This window comes from Lathamus discolor, chromosome 15 (genome assembly GCF_037157495.1).
Source record: "Lathamus discolor isolate bLatDis1 chromosome 15, bLatDis1.hap1, whole genome shotgun sequence".
Lineage (NCBI taxonomy): Eukaryota > Metazoa > Chordata > Aves > Psittaciformes > Psittacidae > Lathamus > Lathamus discolor.
In genome coordinates, this window is record NC_088898.1 from 3,182,392 (window position 1) to 3,202,179 (window position 19,788).

Sequence of the window (19,788 nt, forward strand, 5' to 3'; positions counted from 1 at the left end):
CGTGCTTCCCTTCAGCATCCCGTCCTTACCCCGGAGAACAGCTTTGCCACCGTCTCCAAACAGAGCGGGGGAAGAAACGCCGTAAAATATCAGTGAACTAGTGCTAGTCCCCGGAGAGATGAGCTGCGTTATCAAGTGCCTGCATGACCCCGATGCTATCAATAATTAACGATACTAAAAAAAGCTCTTTCCAGATGGTCGAAGCGATTAGGAAGTTTAAAATATAAACAAATTGACCCATAAAACAAACTAATACCCCCGTTTTCCCCCCCGTTTATAACCACATAATCCGCGCCCGCACCCCCTGCAGCTCGCACAACACGGAGAGAAAAGGGGGGAAAACCCCCTCACGGCTGCGGCAGCTCCAGGGCCCGACCCCGGCCCCGGCCTCCCCCTCGGGCCGCGCACCCCCGGCGGCCGCCGCCCGAACAAAGGCCGGCGCCCCTGGGCCCGGCCCCGCTCACCTTCCATGCAGGTCGAGTCCCGCTTCATCCCCCCGGCGCCGCGCTGCTAGGGCCGCCTCATGGCGGCGGCGCGGCGGGGAGCGGGGCAGCGGCGCGGGCGGGCGGGCAGCCCGGCTCGGCCATCGCCGCCGACCGCGGGCCGGGCCTATGCTAACGAGCAGTGATGTCAGCGCCGCCTCCGCCGGGCCCCGCGCCCCGCCGCGCCCCTGCGGGAGGGGGGTGATGGGGGGGCTGCCTGGACAGGAGGCACCGCCGCAGGACGGGCCCGGGCACCGGGCACAGCTCCGGGACCCTTCCGTGGCTGGGAGAGCCGGGGGTTAAACTGGTACCTCGGGCACCCCGGCAGGAGAAAATGGGAACCACGGAACGGTTTGGGCTGAAGGGACCTTAAAGCTCACCCAGCTCCAACCCCTGCCACGGCAGGGACCCCTTCCACTGGAGCAGCTTGCTCCAAGCCCCTGTGTCCAACCTGGCCTTGAGCACTGCCAGGGATGGGGCAGCCACAGCTTCTCTGGGCACCCTGTGCCAGCGCCTCAGCACCCTCACAGGGAAGAGCTTCTGCCTAAGAGCTCAGCTCAGTCTCCCCTCGGGCAGGTTCAAGCCATTCCCCTTGGCCTGTCCCTACAGGCCCTTGTCCCAAGCCCCTCTCCAGCTTTCCTGCAGCCCCTTTAGGCACTGGAGCTGCTCTCAGGTCTCCCCTTCAGGAGCCTTCTCTTGTCCAGGCTGCCCCAGCCCAGCTCTCTCAGTCTGGCTCCAGAGCAGAGCTGCTCCAGCCCTCGCAGCAGCTCCGTGGCCTCCTCTGGACTTGCTCCAACAGCTCCAGGTCCCTCCTGTGCTGTTGCCCCGGGGCTGAACACAGGACTGCAGGGGGGTCTCCCAGCGCAGGCGAGGGAAGGCATCATGCTGCCCACCGAGTGCCCCTGACTCCTAGGATCCCGGGCTGGAAGGGACCTCAGGGATCACCTGGCCCATCCTTTCCCAGCAATGCATGACCTAGATCGGAGAGCCCAGCATCCTGCTCAATTTCCAAATATTACCAACTATTTCTTCAAGCTGGTAACAACTATTGGCCAAAACCATAGGCTTGGCTGCAATCATGACTGAAACGCAGTCCCGCGTTACAATAAGCAACCACAGGCAGCCCCAGGCAGAGCTGCCTGCCCCCAGATGCCAGCGCGGATGGGTGCTCACCACAGCTCCCTCACCAGAACACATGTGCTTTGTCTGTGACAATACAGAGATTTCCAAAGGGTGAACAGTCAACACAGCACGAGCCATTTCCCAGTCTTCATTTACAGAACTGCAGTAAGCTGCCGGACAAGCAGGAGCACATCCTGTTCCAGCATTCCCCCAGCCATGCCCAACACCAGCTCACTTAGCTGCCTCCCTCAAAACAGGGACCCCCATTGTGGCACTGGTGATGGTGAGCTCTCCATCAGATACAGCCATGGGTTTCTCTGCACTAGTGAGTATTTTCATGAAGTTCTTCTGCTCCTTCATTCTCCTCCAGGGGTGAACTCAGCCTTGGATATTGTTCAGTTCATGTGTTGTTAGTGCTGCAAACATGAGATGCCGGATAACTTGTCCCAGTGGTCCGCTGTGTTTGACCAAGGCCAAACCAATGCTCATCACGCCAAAGACATTAAAGGGAATGCCCAGAAACATTTCTGCCAATACCCAGTCCAACCTGTCCTCCAGACGAATGCACTGATTCCATTCAAAAGCCATATTCTATTTCTAGTCCTCATCCTGAGGCTCAACATGCTCTGGGAAATGGCTGACTTAAAACAAACAAGGCACAGAGGCAACAAAAGAGGTCATATTTCACCTGATCCCAAGCCTGAAATTTTATTGCTTTCTGGTGACATCCAGCAACACAAATAACCCCATGTGCACGCAAGAGCAGAGCTCAGGAGCATCCTCCTGGCCAGGCTGGACAGGGCTTGGAGCAACTTGCTCCAGTGGAAGCTGTCCCTGTCCGTGGCAGGGGGCTGGAACTGGATGAGCTTTAAGGTCCCTTCCAACACAAACCATTCCATGATTCTGTGATTCTACGATTCCCGCAGGAGCAGGTGCATAATGCAGGAATGAGCCGTCACAAACCAGTCCTGCACTGGGCCAGGTCTCCAGTTTGCTTATGCTGTCAATATGTAAAGCTGCTGTGTCGGTCCTTGACGTGCTCTTCAGATTGACCTCTCGTGTTTCCCTCTGGAGGTTACCAAAGCAGGACTGTGCGAGGAGCCGGTGATGCCGCGCATGGCCAAGGTAAGCGGTCCCCTGGCCACATTATTGACACAGCTGTTTGCAATTGTGCCTGCTCCCAAGGCTCTGCATTCTTCATCCCATGTGAGCACTCTGCCTGCTCCCGGCACCCCTCGGAGAAGTGTGACCAGAATGCAGAGCACTGATTTTGCAACACAGCAGTGTGATGTGGACACAGAGATCTGAAACAGAGCAACTTAATCTCAGGATAACACACCGACTCGAAGTTACTCACACAGCTGCTGTTGGGATTCAAAACAGAGACAGATACACCAAAACCTGCTAAAGCAGAATCTACTGCAGTTATTGACAAAACCTGGCTGGGAAAAAAGCATAAGTGGCCAAACAACCCAAATCTTCCAAATCAACTCAAAACTCACATTAAATACACATGTCACAGTTTGTCCCTAATAGATCCTTAGGGGTGGAAAAAAACTGCACAGATCTGGAACTATTCTGTAAAATGAGAAGCCAAACTGGGAATGGACAGAGGGCAGGCAAAGAGACAAGAAAGATTAATTCTCTTGTCTGAACCAAATAGCCTTACAGCAAGGCTGGGAAAAGGAAAAAACAAGTGCCTGCTCTTTAGTTTAGCCTGAATCTGCCAGTTCATACCCCAGTCATACCCCAGCCAGAAAAAGCTGACAGGATTGTAGGTGACATCTAAAGTTTTAGAATAAGATCAGTTCATAGCAGTAAAAGCCAACACCACAGACAAAAACTGGACAAGTGATGCCGCCTGGAACTGATTTATTGCCTTAATGTTATGGCCATAAGGGACGGGCACAGGGAGCAAGAGGAGGATGAAGGAAGATCTCCAGAGCATGCCAGGCATTGGCTCATCCATTACCAGTGTGGTTGCTTGCACGCAAGTGAGGACAGGAAAACCACTACATTTCACTGCAGTTTGCCCACAGGGAACTGAGGTGCCAGGCAAAGCAGCCAGATCTGGCCCATGTGGACCCAGGACGGGGCAGCCCTTCCTCACGCTCTTGCCCTCCCACCCTCAGCCACTGTTCCGTAATTCTCCAGCTCTAGCGAGGCTTTGCCCATTTTCATGACAATCGGGGCTCTGTTGTGCGGACTGAGACATCGGCCCCTTTGTGGCACGAACAAAGTCCGGGCTGTGGGTAACAAAACCGAGCCCATCTCGGTGCTGAAGGCAGCTCAACCAAAAGCTGCCTCCACATGAGTGAGCTTGCCCCAAACCGAACTTACATTCTAACTCAATTTGATTTCAAGCAACCAACAGCACCCAAGGAAACACCAGAATCCTGGATTTGTTTATATTTACAGTGCCAGTGGCAGCATCTCCATTTTCCAGCCCAACACTCCCGAGCCCGTGTGGTTCAGCTCTGCCAGGAACATGCACAGGAGCCCCACAGCTGGGGAATGACACCCAGTGCCTGCACACCGGAACCAAGCTGGTTTGCAAATGTAGGTGAATAAATGTTCTAAACTCGGATTAACGGATCTCAGCGGCCTCAGGACTGCGGATGTCACCACTGTCAGCCACTGCAGTGAGAGAAATGGTTCCAGGTAAACACAGCACACACTTTCCCCCCCCAAATCTATTTCCCTCCATCCACATATACAGATATTTCAGAGAAAATAAAAATAAAATTAAAATCATTGGGAGAGGCTATGGAAGGAGCTGCAAGAAATGATAACAAACATCCTCCTGACTTCTGATAGTGGTTTAATAACGGATGCGGGTCATTCCTCTGCTCCCAGCATTAAACACATCAGGAATGCGATGTTAATAATCCTGGTGAAGGTAATCACTTGCTGCACATAAATTTAAGCATTTTCCTCCATCTTATCCGTTCGCTTTGTCGTCGTGCAAAATGAATCCTTCCACCAATTTCCAGTTTTATCTATTTCTGTTTTCATTTGCTTGGCTACTGAATTTGCCATCCCAGGCTATTGAACAGCTTGCAAGAAGCATTTCATTGCATCTGGCTTGATGGGTGACAAACAGTGGAGACCAGCTCTGTACAACAGAGGGAAAAGCAGGGGGGGAGGTTAAGGGCTCCTTAGAGAGGTCGCCTTCAGAGGAAAAAAGGAAAACAAATGGGATTGCAGGCATGAGAAGTATATGGTTTTACTGCCTTAGTGGGCAAGTACAAGAAAGGAGAATTGCAAAGAGAGAAGCTTTACATTTCTATGAACAGGCAATCGAGCTCCATTCTAAACCCTTCGCAGAAAGTGCTTCCCTTCCTATGGGATGACTCTATCCCATTCTGGGATTCACCCAGTAACCTAAACCCATTCACACAGCATCAGATCATTCTGGAAAACACGGGGAAGTCCTTGAGTTGGGTTTCCATAATCAGTGACAGCCCCAGAGCACCCCAAACACCTGCAGGGCCAGGGCAACAGCGAGCCCAGGGCTGGATCTGACCCTTACACCCTCCTTGTGTCCTGCAGCCCCTTGTTTCTCCCACAGGGACAATATTCAGGCATGGAATTCACTAAAAGAACCCCAGGTGCAGCAGTGGGGCTTTACCCTGGCATATCCCACCTACAGATCCAGCACACCCCATCAGCACCAGTGAGTGCACAGACGAGCAGAAATATCTTTGCCCAAACCTGAGATGTTCAGCAGGACGCAGGAACAGACGAGAGGCACAGAGGTGAAAAGGCAGAGAACATCTCCTGGATTTCAGAAGCAAAACACACAGTTTTGTGTGTTTAAGAGGTAAACTGAAAAGCCAAAAGATTATTTTACACCTGACTTATATAAATAGCAGTCACACAGCTAACTGGTTTGCTGCAGTTGCTGGTAGGTTTAATCACAACACCAGGGTTTGTCATCATAACTATAAAAAACTTCAGCACTAACGCTGCATATCCTGTACCTGCACCAAGCATATTGCTATGACTGCAATTGCTAATTAGCTGGGTTAGATCACTAGGAACATGGGACGAATCCTGAACTACTGGAGTCCTCTGTGCCTCTTGCACGTTGGTGGGACTCGGCAGCAGAGGCAGCACGTTACAACAGCTCAGAACCCAGCACTGAGCAGGGCATGAAGGCAACACTGAGCAAAGGCAGGAGCATCCCTGTTGCAACCAGGCCTGGCTCCAAGCACAGAGAAATGCATGTATTCCATGGGAAGAGAGAAAACATCGACAAATATCTAGCCCTTGGGGCTTAGGAAATGTGCTATGCTGGAGCACTGCGGTGCCCTCAATGAGACAGGACCCCAGCCCAGCTCCATGTGCAGAGGGGCTCACCCTGCTCCATGCTCATTGCCAGCCCCCACCGTGCTGTTTGGCACTGCTGTGTCACTGAAAGACCCCGTGTTCCCAGCAGGAACCAGCTCCAGCCCAGGCTGGCGGCTGGACAGGAGAGGGCAGCAGCTGACAGATGGATGGACGGCTCCGCACCCAGCCAACAGCAGCAAGCACAGAACGGGGTACAGCAGTGTTATGTAGTTACACAGCCTTCCGGTATCTGAAGGGTGCCTATAGGGATGCTGGGGGTGGACTCTTCCTCAGGGACTGTAGTGAATGGACAAGGGGTAACGGGTTAAAACTTAAACAGGGGAGGTTTAGATTGGACATAAGGAGGAAATTCTTTCCTGTTAGGGTGGTGAGACACTGGAATGGGTTGCCCAGTGAGGCTGTGAGTGCTCCATCCCTGGCAGTGTTCAAGGCCAGGTTGGATGAAGCCTTGGGTGGGATGGTTTAGTGTGAGGTGTCCCTGCCCATGGCGGGGGGGTTGGAACTAGATGATCTTGAGGTCCTTTCCAACCCTAACTATTCTATGATTCTATGATTTAAAGATCGGCTTTTACTGTCCTCAGGAACAGAAAACTGTTGACGTTTGTAAAACTGTTTGCTTGTTTTACAAGAAGAAGAAAAGCTGAACAGAAATGTCCTTCCAGAATTTACAAGAATGGGAATAAAAGTATGGAGGAACTGTTTGGAACACCCTGACAATACCCACACCCTTCCCAGGTACCTGATCTCCCTCATACAAATACTGCTCGTGTGTTTGAATACAGCAAAAGCTGGATCCTGAGAAGATGTTATCTCCCATCTTTCTTCTGCTAAACCTGATCCCAGTCCTTTCCTTCTGATAAACTAGATTCTCAGCTTTCACATCATCTCTACCAGCAGCTCCAGGCCCCAGATACCACCCACCCCAGGCAGCCCAAGGTCCCAAATTAAGATGTTCGTGACTGCAAGGAAGAGCCAATTTTACGAGGCTAACTCTAGGGAACAAAATCTTCCATCCTCCTCTCTGCTTGTGAAGCTGCTCAGGACAAGCTACTCACATGGTTAATACTGACAGATAGTGAGGCTGCCACGGAGAGGGGGCCGCTTCTTTGGGTATAAAGACTGAATTGAACATGCAGTATTTAAGACAATTAGGTTTTCAAAAGGAACTACACTAAACATTTCTTTCATGTGTAATCAAATTATGTTAAAGCAAACCTCATAATTTAAACCATTCCATTGGTCAGCTCCTATTTGTTTTCCCTGCACCCTCATTTTTGCTCCAGATCTGTCACATTACATTAACACCTTTCCTACTCACTGCCTACAGAAATAACAGCCTTCGACATGCCTGCACAATCCATTTGTCCTGCTCTAATTACTTTTTGACATAGCCTCTTTTGCTGTTATCTTGCCTTTTCTGACCTCTGTCTGTATTAAAGCCATTTAAAACAATCTTTAAGCTCAGTATCTATTGTGATGTGTCTTATATGATACTCCTGGAGTATCAGGCAGCAATGTTTTGTAAATCAAATATTTAAATCCATGGTAATAAGAGAATGCACTTGAGCAGGAACACTACAATACTATATATGGGAAGCAGCTACAACCGGTTCTTCATAACATGAGTCCCCAAGACTGCAAGACATTTTCAGGATGAAATTCCTATAGTCATAAACCTGTTCTACACAACCACGTAGCTCAAAGATAAACAGGGTCTTCTGTGTACTGAGGAGCTTCCCTCAATTTCACAGTGAGGAGGAAAGCAGGAGAAAAAGAGAAAAGCAGTCATCTTGTACGAAAGAACCCCAACAACCACCAACCAAACGGAGTAGATGGGAAGAGGACCGGGCAGGGTGCACCAACAATGGCAGCTCAGGATGAAGCATGACAAATCACACTCTTCGCCAAGCCCAGAGAAGAAACCAGGAATCTCTAATCCCGATATCCCTCTGTTTTCAGCAAGCCCATTCAAAAAATGTGCCCTCATTTTCTTTTGTGGCTGATTCACAGAAGATGAGCCTCCAATTACCAGCTACTTCCCTGGCTGAAGCAGAAGAGAATCTGCTCTGTGCCAAGTAACTGCTTTGGCTTTGGAGTCAAGAACTTACTCCGTATGGTGGAACTAACTTTTGGATATCAAGTTGATCTCCGTGTACATGTATCTCACAATACGGCCTCACTACATCTTCACGTGCTATTTTCCACAAGATCCAGCCTCATGCTAACTTAACTGGTAGCTAGTCAATATTTTACTCACATCAGAAGATACTTCACAAGCCTACATTTGCTCTGGTTCATTTACAGGCTAATTATCCTGTTCACACAAAGTCTGGTCTTCCATATACCACCAGTACAAATACAAGCAGAGCTCTGTATTTTGTCTTCCAGACGACAGCACTATAAAACCGACGGGGGACAAACCCAGAGTCAATTAAAATACATTAAATGTAATGTAACAATGCTGTCATTTGTCATAGCCATCCCAGAGATGTTATTTCTTTGAATTTCTTCAACTTTGTCCTCAGGATACGAAGAGCCCATGAATGTTGTGGAAAGCTCTTCCCATGACAATTCCCTACACACATTTTTATTTCCCCCTTTTTCTTTCCTGTCAGCAGCCCTGACCACAAAAGCCCGTCTCATTACGGCATCTAAACATAGAAGGAGCTTGTGGATGCGAGACCAGACCAGTCTGCTACTGGTCTGCTTGTAACATCCCTTTTTGCAGAGCTCTTGAATCCCTCCGTGCTGCTGAATGATGCTGTCAGTGGAAGCAGCAGGGCAGAGGGTGGGCACAGGCCAGGCACTTCCAGCTTTATTCTGCAACATCCAGAAACACCCTTTTTGCTGGAATCATTCTTTGGTTTGTAAAGTCACTTTTTCACATCTACTTCCCAACTTTCTTTTGATTCAGCTGTTGGAGCAGATCCTATACAATAATCACTACCAATTACTGGGTCCTCCCCCGCATCTGTATTAACAGCGTATCTAAAATCAATGCACTCTTCCCATGGTGTTTCTCTAGAGCAGGTAACATGCACAGGAACAGGCCCCCTGCAAGCCCCAACCTGGTCTCAGAAAGTGGCTGGAGCAGATCAGAGTGGGCAAATAATTACAAATCCTAAAATTAACCCTTCTCGCTCTTCAACTTTATTTTTCCTAAGTGAAATTTAAATTTATTTTCAAGGAAGACATTTCATTCTCCATTTAAAATAATTCTCCTCATCCAAATCCTTTCGGACCACCACCAGTGGTCTCCCTCATCCTCTGTAATGCAGTGCTGGCAGTAAAGCCAAATGGCTTCTCTCTAAGCAGTTTGTCACCATCAAGAGGGTCTCGTGGCCTTCACATTTCTTCTTAAAACAACCACAGATGTTCTGGGGGCATTTGGGAATTCAGGGTGCGGAAAAGTGGTTTGTGTTTTAAATTTGTGCTTTTTAACCACAATCCTACAGCGCATCCTGAATACACCAACAGTACCACTACCAACAACCCTCTTCCATTACCATTCACTTCTTGATTTTGTGTTTTTATAGGTCTGTGATTCACTTCTGGAGATGGCTGTAGCAGCCGTACTGCATCACAGTATTCAGTATTATAACATGGGAGCTCTAATTGGGGTCTGCTGAGGTAGAAGTTGCACCAATAGAAGGAATTAGCAACAGCTACAGATTAAAGGCAACAAACAGCATAAAATGTGCCTGAACAAATTCAGACACTTGCAATTTGTAAATACAAGTTATCCAGCAAAATGTGTCTAGAGCATCCATGGTTAACTGGCTGATTTCTTACAGTCTAGGCAAAGGATTATCTCAAGAAGAGAGCTCCATGCAATTTAAGCCTAACCAGGTACCAACTTATACACCCCTGGATCCTGCTGGAAAACAGATGGGCAGGTTGCCAGGGGAATAGATTCTAGAGGGAAGGGACAAAACCATCCCAGATTAAGTACCCTTGAAGAGGCAGAGATGTTCAGGGAGAGCTGTAGGGGCTCTGACACTGATTTCAAGCAGAAAGAAACCAGCCTGAGTCTGGTATTCACCCTCAGGTTCCGTGGGATTCAAGCCAAGATCCAGAAAGGCTGCACCACTTCTGAAGTCCTGCATTTCCTTCCACTGGATCCCAAAATGATGTGGAAGCTATCCTGAACTGGAAAAGCAGGAGTCTGAGCTGATGCTGTGCTGGAGCATAGCTTTTTATTAATATTGAGATTGCATCACATCTAATAGCAGGAGCAGGTTAATGCCTACATTAATTACTGAAACAGCCTGTACATACAGGACGAAAGGCAACAGACCACCAGCTTTACACCTTTTATGTTTTGCAAGGGAAGAGGCTCCAAGTTCCTCTGCACAGCCAGCAAAGAACAGCAGCTCTTCCCACAGCCAGCTCAAAAGCAGCACCCAGCGAAGCCAGGGACCTTAATTCCTTGTGCAGGAACCTCATACTGTGAGTACACCCAAGTCAGGACAGTGATTGCTTCCTAACAGATGCCTCTCAATTGCCTACTGAAGGAATCCACCTTTCTCCATGACCGCCTGGGGATGCTGGCCCCTAAATTAGAGGGGTTGATTTCCCCTCATTAAGCGTGTCCTGAGCTGCACTCCACCGACCACTGCCCTCTTTACAGCTTGAGCTGCAAGCTCAAGAGAAACACTAAAACCCCATGGAACCCACTGCTCCCACCCTGATTGTACCAGCTTCGCCGTGTCGGGAACGTGAGGATAACAGATTACCTAAAACAATCAATCCCTCCCTGCTCCTCACAAGGGGCTGAGGAGCGAGTGCACCCCAGGCACTGCTGCAGCAGCGCGTCTGTGTGTGCTGGGGCAGGACAGACAGACAGAACTGCCCCTCCATGGCTGCATTTGCGTTTTAGCTAGCTGAAACGCAGCGGGCCTGGCTGCCTGCTGATCATTCCCATAAATACTCCCACAATGCAGCGCACCCGCGTTTCGCCGGAGGGATTCTCTCCAGCACGAGGTGCTGTAAGAAATGTGGGATGATCTTAGGGGAAACAGGGAAGATTCAGATCCGAAAGGAAAACCATCTGCCCCAGCAACACTCCCTGGATTTCAGCATTAAATTTTTGCCATGCCAGTCGCATGATACATCGGAGGTTATTTAAGATAAGCCCACTTGTTTTTTTGGAAGTTAGACATTAAAATCTGCATTTGTGTTTTTTATCATGTATCTTGAAAACAAAGCTCATAAAAAACTCCCCGCGCTTACCGCCAGGCCCCTTATCAGCAGAAAATACGGGGCTATTTGTGCTGTGCTGTGATGACTTTGCAGCGCACGTACTACAGAAGACAGTCCTTGCTGCTCACCAGAGATGCTCTCTCTGTGTTCAGATTCACGTACCAGCACAGCGAGGGTGGCACACCGTGTGTGAGAACAGGCTAAATCACATCTAGCAAGTTCCTACGCCGAATTGAGCAAACTATGCTTGTGCTACATTTAGATGAGCAAATGTAAGATGTTAGATAAAGTAGATAAGGTATTAAGATGCAGTCAATATTTGGTTAAGTCAAGAATTAGGCTTACAGCATTCTAGAGACATGAATGCCACTTAACAAAACAGAATATAAACATCCACAGGGCAGCAACCTCTCATTGAAAGCAAAAGACATCCATCTTTTCCTATGTGTATTGTCATCCCGGATAGAAGCCTTGCTGAAACCCAACTGCATTATTGCTTACTATTTGTAACAAAATACAAACATTTTCCTTGTGCCCTCAGACAGCAATCACAGAGGAATCCCTACACCCACACCTTAATATATACTATTGTGGGGAATATAAAGCACTCTGATCTCATCTTATCCACCCACTAAATTGCTCCAAACTTTTCCTTGTGCATATTATCTGCAAGTCCAGGGAGAAGCGGCTTTATGCAATGGCAGCGCAGGGAGTGTGGGGTGACAGTCTAACATGGTGTCCTGCTGAGATCCAAGAATAGCGATGCCTTAAAAGGCAGCGATGTTGAGATCACAAGGAAAAGAGAATTAGGGCACAGCTGTGGAGTTCTGTAGGCTAAAACACAGACTCAATATGTCAGAGAAAATTAAATCACGGAGCTACATGCGATTTCTAGTCTTGTTTCTAACTTCGCTGTAGCCGTGCAGGATTTGTACTTGGGTCACGCATGTGAGTCGCTGTGTTTCTGTGCACCGAAATGAACAACTGAATGAATTTAACAGGAAAAAATCAAAGGAGTTAGGTGCAAACAATAAACACACCCATGTTTTGAATGATGTTTACACGCTACTGCAGCTCAAACATGGTTTTATAGGCAGCCTTCTATCCGGCTCCTGAGGACAAACAGGAACGCCACAGCACCGCTTGTGAAACAAGCAAAGCTCACAGCTTTACCTGCAAAACAAAGGGAAACTGAACCAACGCGTTACCGAGCTAAACATAGCTGAAAATCCCCTGTTTTCCTACGGTTGTCAGATACGAGAAAGAGACCCTGCCTTAAAAACGAAGGTACCAAAACTGGCAAGAAGCTTCCCCACCTTTTTCCCAGCTTGAAGAAGTGATGCTCTCACATTTCCCAGAACAATATCTGCGTATAAATTTGCTGGCATTTTTTCATGCTTGAAGCTCAGTAATAGCTTTCAGGGGATGCCAGGGCCTGCAAGCACTGGCATGAGAGGCGTGCTCTGAGCACAGAGGTTGCACAACTTCTCCCAGCTCTTCTCTCCCCAGCTCCAGACAAGCTTACGGAAGGCACCACCACAGAGGAGTTATTAGATAGTAAAGACTATGGAACCAGTGGGACCCTGTAGATGAAACTGGGCTTTAGGCAGAGCAGGACAGGCTCTCCCGGCTGAACTCCCTCTCCGCAAGCACTGAGCAATGCCTCACCCAGCACAAGTGGCCAGGCTTTACCTGACAAGGTAACTCAAATTATCTCTTTAAAAGGCTCTGAAGGCCAGGGACAGATAAGCGAGAAGATGGAGGAAAAAAAGAAGCTGGCAACAAGGGAGCAAGAGACTGACTGGAACGAGGCATCTATAGTGAGCTTTCAGAAACAACTTGTACTTGAGCACCAACATGCTACAGAACAGCAAGAAAACAGAGGTAGGAAGCTGCACATAATTATGACTTTGTTTAGCTAAGTATATTTCCTGTGGAGCTCACAAAGCACGACTGCATGCAAAGCATGCAGATTTGTTGATATCAGCTATCCTTTGTCCCTAAAGAGCTCAATTATACATCTGATTTGTATACGGAGTTGAAAAACCATTACAGGTTATGCTTGAGCTGCAGCCAGAGCTGTGGACCAACAACCTACGGGAGCCAACTCCTGCGAAGGGGTAATAGATGGAGAGATCTCACAAAGGGTGGAGAGCTCAGCAGCCAGCAGACAGGGAGAAGCTAAACCAGCCCAGTGAGGGGCATCCCAGGGATTGTCCAACCAGGGGATGGCGTCCAGTGGGATGTGACCCGTTGGCCCACCTCCCGCTGCTGGAGTTGCAGAGCAGTGCGCACACGGCACCGCTTTGGAAGAGGAGGAATGTGTATGGGAAATGAGATAACCAAGGGTGTAGTGGATGAGCGGGAGCAGTGTGTGAGTTCAGTTTGCAGTGACGAAGGTGAGAAAGCTGCCTGGGAAACTGCTGACACTGGGAAGGGTCCTTATATATAATATAAGACAGTCCTCGAGCACAGGTTTTGCACACAGGGCTACACATGCACACCACAACTTAATAGAGAAAATGCCAAATATTAGAGAGAAATTGTTTTTTCCTGAGCAGAACCCTGTATCCCCGGCTTTAAAGCACAGCCTAGCTCATACATATGCAATGCTCTTCACAAATACTGCACGTGGTGCAGAAAACAATCCTGTAAATGAGGATGCAAAATGAGGTCATGAATTCCCCCAGCAGAGCTCTCGCAGGAAGGCTCATGGCAGCCACACAGGCTCTCGGTGTCCACACTCGGGTCCTCACGGTCACCCTCCGCCCTCCTCGTGTAGTGGGAGCCCTCGTCCCCCTGCGGTGGGTTTGCGGCTGCGCCCAGCGCTCGCCCTGACCCACTTTCCTGCAGTATTTCTGCATAGCGACAGAGGTCCTGGCAGGACAAGTGTCACCTCCCAGCCCACGGGATTCTCCATTTCCTACTGCTTCGACTGGAGGAATGTGTTCAGCATTTACAGACAGGCACGCATGAGCACGGCGTTTACACAGCCATGCATGTAAACCGCATAAATCCCAGGAAGAGAAGGAATTAGAACAACGACGACAAAGCCTGTTCTCATGTGCAGAATATTCCTCTGAAGTAGAGGCAGGGCTGCGAGAGCGGCTAAATCAATATCCATCCGGAGGATCCTCCTATCCGCTTGGAAGAAGCCCGGCGGTTCCCTTCTGGCAAAAGCCCTTTTAAAGGGACTTTGCTCATTTCTCTCTGGCCGCTTTGAGCATTCCTATTACCCCGAATCAACCCTGCCCTTTGACTTCAGCCAAAGGAAATACTAACTCACTGAGCCAAGCAGAACATTATTATTCCTTCATTACACCTAGCCAAAGCTCTGATACCGTGAGGAAATGCATTTTCCCACCCCAAGCCCTGCACGCCTCACTGTCCTATTTCCAATCCGCTCAATCCCTACAGAACCACAGTGGATGCACTTGTGGCCCTGATGGCATCTCAAGGCTTTTTCTTCTTTCTCGCCCTAGGTGAAGCATCTCTATTTCCTCTGCTCTGAAATCTGCTGCTGAAACTATGACAAGCCAAAAATGCCTTCAATGGGAAATTTCACAAACAGAGGATTATGACTTCAGCTACAGAATAAGCAGCAGGAGCAGATGGAACTCTTCAGAAACAATGCTTCCATTTTCATGCAAATTTCCTTAGTAGTTAAAAAAAGACGAAGAAGGGGGAAGAAAGAAAAAAAAACCCCACACCAAGATATCAGAATGCTTTATAAATGGAAGGGGTTTGAATGATGCTAAAAGCAAAGGGCCGATAGCTCTGCCCAGTCCCAAGCATTTTAGCAGCAGCCAGGAGAGGAAAAAAGCATGACAAAGTAACCTCAGAAGCTGAACCCAGTCAGAGACACGGAAAGAGAAATGGGAAAGGGAGTGAAAGTGTATTTTAGTTTTATGATGCTCACCACCACCGGCTTTGTGATAATGCATACTTCAGAGCTAATTCTTACGCTCTTTAAGAGCACAGGCTTCATTCATGAAGCAGCATGACAAAAATTCTTTATCCACTTGATGACTACAGAAGGTGACAGCCACTGAGCAACGGGCAGCCACAGGGACCCTGTCAGAGTGCTAACCTGCAGCGCTCCTCTCGCCCAGTACAAGTGCTCCCCTGATTACAAGCACACAGACATGCATTTTTCATAGCTGAAATGTGGAAATGGAGCCAATTCTTTTGTTATTAATACTGGCAGCATACCCGAAAACACAAATACACACACAGAGTGAGCAGACCCCATTTCTGGCTCTGACACTGACTTGTTACTCAGTTTTGGTCTTCATTTTTCCATCATCTTTACTCCTCGAGTGAGAGAATTGAAGCTGCTCCCTAACTCTCACTGTTGTGAGGATGACTGACTTTGCACAAGGTAACTCTGTGCCATACTACAGTATAAAACACAGCTGTTTTGTGTACAGAACACGTCTCAATGGTAAGAAATGAGAATACTTTGGAAGGCCCATGTTATTTTTCATAGACTACTTGTTTTAAGTGAGGTTTTAAAGCACAGAGGAAGCTGTATGCACAGAAAAGCAAGAATGGAACCCACTGCTGTTTGTCCCTGCTTCCCCCTGCATGATGAACCAGAGGAATGCTGCAGCCAGGTCCCTTCCTGGGCAGATTCCGCGTGCCACCAGCCCCACACCAAAGGAGCAGAAAGCCATGGGCAAGACCAGCAGGGATGATCCCTTTAGATCACCTCCTCCAAACCCAAGTGTCCTTGCAGACACGGCCTTTCCCTGGTGCTGCTCCTGAAGTTTTGTCATGAGCCTTCATGAATTTCCATCAATTCTTTGAAACAATTTCTATCTCAGCTTCATGTTATTCTTTTAATGAAATTTCTCCTTCCTCTTTCATGTAAAGAAAACATAGTTTTATATAAGACTGCAAACAGTGTTAAAGTAGAGGCCTCTAAACCACATGTTCAATACCAAGAATACTTCTGTTTAATCCCATTCTACCTGCACTCATCCCCTTCATCATGTCGCTGGCCAAATCTTTTCACTGTGAATTTGCTCTCAAACTGAATCTCCTTCCTTCCTTACGGATTCAAGTAATGACAGCTACCGAAAGGACAGAGCACATACAAAGTAAGTCCAAAAAATGGGCTCAATAGGTTTATTTTGAAGCTTTTCCTTGCTTACTTCTTAGCAGAAGGATGTACAAGCAGAAAGTCTCCTCAGTTAATCCCTCCTTGACCCAAATTAACTTTTTCCAAACTATTTCTTATACAGTTTCTTGTACAATCTTGCCTGAATGAACTCAAAGTTTCAGTAAGCCATGGAAAGGAAGAGAAGCAGCAGTGGGGAGGGATATGAAGATAACCAAGGGCCTAGCACAGCCCTCAAGGACAGGAACTAATTCATGATGAGAAGTGCTGCCCTTTACACTGTAGGCTGCTGTAACACGCGAGCAGTCAACGAACGGAGAGTAAAACACCGCATCATGAATTTGTCTGAAGGCATCTCTATCAGTAAAGCCCCTCCGCTTTCTCTCCACCCCACTGCCAAACTGCATCTCTGCTCAGAGCTGACTTTCTGGTTTCTAACTATTCCTGCTGCCGCATTTCTCACGCACGCTTCACCCATTAGCAGAGTTAACGTCAGTGCGGATGACGGCCGTGTGAGCCAGTCCTGCCCTGTTCCTGATGCTGATGAGGTGACGGGCAGCCAGCGCCCAGCAGAACAGCCAGGAAAGGGATTATTTACAAACCAGCAGTGTCCAAACAGCCACAAGCACCTTCCTTCAGATTAACACTTGGGTTTCTGTGTAGCTGCAATAAAGATATAGGGGAAGAAAAAGACGAGTATCATTTATGCCCTCAATTCGTAGCTTGCTGGGGCTTACGGTATGAAAAGAAATGAAACACATTTGACCCAGATGCTGGGGTTTTGCCTGTCTGGGTCAAGCATGTTGAATCTGAGCAAGCTGACTGGAAAATTCCTCCTTCCTCCTTCCCCTGACGCGTTACAGCCTTTCTCCAGGATGGGAACTGCGAGAAAGACTCAAGGATAATTGGGCTAAGCACAAGGGAGTACTGGCTTTGCCTCCCTTTTAGATGTCTCAACAGATCTCCGTTGCTTTTTCCTTTTGACTTGTGTAAATTTTATGCAGCAAAACACAACACCAAGTTGATTGCAGTACTGTAAAATGGCTTAAGGGTTGAAAATTGGGTCCAACCCCCACGTCCTCCTTGCAGCCTCATCATAACTGACAGGGTCCTGCAGGCCCAGCTCTGCCTTGCAGGAACAGCCACGGCAGAACAGCGTTGGCTGCAGTGCCCTTGCCTGGGGAACTTGTTCTCCACGACTGCTCCAGTGGTTTATTTCCCAATGGGAAATGATGTTTTCCATAGATTTAGTGAAACACGGTTCTGATTCAGTAATCACAATGTACATCCAACCGAACAGGACCTACTGTTTTGATAATGAGAGCAATGTATTTCAGACGAGCCTCAAAATATTCAAGCAGCTTAGCCATCTGAAGATCATCTCTGGCACGGGAGCCAAAAAGAGGTATCTGGGGCCTGGGATGTGATTGTGTTCATACACTATGCCAAAACACTGCTCCTTTTTCTGCCCCCTAACATTGCCTATGCCTATTTCAGGGCTTTTATATTATTTCTGCAGATTTAAAACTGGTTTACTGGAGCACTTACGACTCTTAGGGACTAAAGTTTCAAAATCACCACAGTCATGTTTTAGGCAGACAGCACTAAATAACTTCTAATTCGGGATGTCTAATGTACCAAGAGCGCTAGGGCTGGAATCCAATCTCAGCTATAGACCTAAATGTTTTACAATGCAATTTGCCCCACTTGTTTGAGTTTTTTAAAGCAAGTCTCAAGAATAAAGCATTAGGAGAAAATATAAGGATATTACATTAGGAGAGTTCATTACTTGCGTACCATATGGGGTCTGGGAAGTACAGTAGGTCTATGAAGCCACACACAGGAGGCTGTAAAAGCTCCTACAGTTCAAATAGCTGTTCAAATAGCTTGTAAAGACCATACTATCCTCAAAGACACTCTTTTGGGTTATTTTTTTATCTTTATAAATAGGATGAAAGACAGCGTATGCTTTTCAACCAGTGCAACCCATAACTGACCACTAAGAAGCACAGACATGCCCCAGTAGGCACAGGAACATGTATTTTAACAATAGCATCAACCACGTTTCAGAAGAATTGTCAGGTGACTCAAGAAGTGAAAGAGGAGACAGAAAGGAAGCTGTCTGGAAACCGGAGAAGTTCCTAGGATGGTTAGTGTGGGCAGAATGGACAGCAGATATGAGCTATCTCCTTCACACTCATGACAAGGAGGTGGGAACCTCTCGATGTACATCAATAGCAGCTGTGTGATGCTGATACCAGCCTGGGTCACCATGAAAGCAGCATATTAACCTTTTCCTTCCCCCCCCAAATTGCTTCCTTTGGACGAGTTCCATGTAACTGCCACTTGTTTTTTCATTTCATTTTCATTTTCCCTTTATGCATTCATGCAGCCCTTGAGGGTGAATTCTATAGAAATCCATGTCAAGAATGCCCAGCAGGGACCTCTGACCCCCGGTGTCCCGGGAGGGCCTCACAGTGCCAACATTAGAGCATGTCCAAAAATGCCCAACAAACCTCAGTAACCAAATAGCCCAACCTCCACTCCAAGGAGGGTGTCCCGTACTTTGGTCTCCCCATGTCAAAATGTCCTCAGAGAAGAAAGAAAGGTCGATGACTGAAAACAAGCAGAGAAAGATGACTAAAAAGACTGGAAAAGAAGAGGAAATGGAACAAGCACATTAACTCCTCCCCACTTATCTCCAGGGTCTTGCATTCCCTCTGAAAGCACTTTACAAAACCAAGATTAGTGCATCCTCGCTATGCAATTCCAAGAGACATCCCAGTGTCTTGTTTTACTGTTCCAGCACAGGGAGAGGTTACAGACTAGTCCATGGGAGCAGTGTTATTAGTCTAAACCCACCAAAACTAGCAAGTTAGTGGAATTCATTCGTTATCAGCTGTTCTCACTGGAGAACGCACTTAAAGGCATTTTATGTCCGTCCTGCAATAAACATGGCAGTAGCTGTTCTTGCCACGCTCCAGCACTGGTGGCACTTGCAAAACGGACGGAAAGTCGCCTTGTGTTATGTGTCATTCAGAGGCAGCTTTGCCAATGATTCCGGGTGGGAATTGTCCAACCACTCAGAGGAGACAATCCCTGGGATGTTTTCCCGCAGCCTGCTGTGCTGCTTTAGAAGCGCTGGAGCCCTACTATGACATGTTACTCTAAACGCCTTTAAGTATAAATACCAAGTCGACTGCCATTGAGATCTGCATTCCAGCACTAACCAGGAGCATCATCCGGGCCGCACAGCGACCCTGTTTCCCAGTGGACCAGAAAGGCCAGAAACAAGCCCCAGGGCCCACGGACGAGACCCAGCCATCTGCCATGGCCTACGGCCACCCTCCCGGCGTGCTCCACACGTCTGCATGCCGAGATGGGGCTGACAGCCCCCTCAAAGGGCCCGGGGCGGGCCGCCCGTGCGCCCCGCGCGTCGCTCCGGCCTCCCGAGCTCGTGGCAGGCGCGGCGTGCAGAACCGGAGCCTTTCCGGGGCTTCGCTCCGG

At 48.3% G+C, this 19,788-nt stretch overlaps 1 protein-coding gene across 4 annotated transcripts in view; it reads right to left on the reverse strand.

The window, feature by feature from the left end:
- The window catches only part of NR6A1 (nuclear receptor subfamily 6 group A member 1), a 77,689-nt gene that overhangs the window by 21,926 nt on the left and 35,975 nt on the right, over window positions 1-19,788 (reverse strand). Inside the window, exon 1 of one of the 4 annotated variants that reach the window (XM_065695738.1) lies at window positions 465-494. The exons of the other annotated variants lie outside the window; for them this stretch is intronic. Within the exon in view, the coding sequence (XP_065551810.1) occupies window positions 465-492 (28 nt within the window). The 5' untranslated portion in view covers window positions 493-494. Of the gene's footprint in view, window positions 1-464; window positions 495-19,788 lie in introns of those variants that run through there. 4 annotated transcript variants of the gene reach the window in all.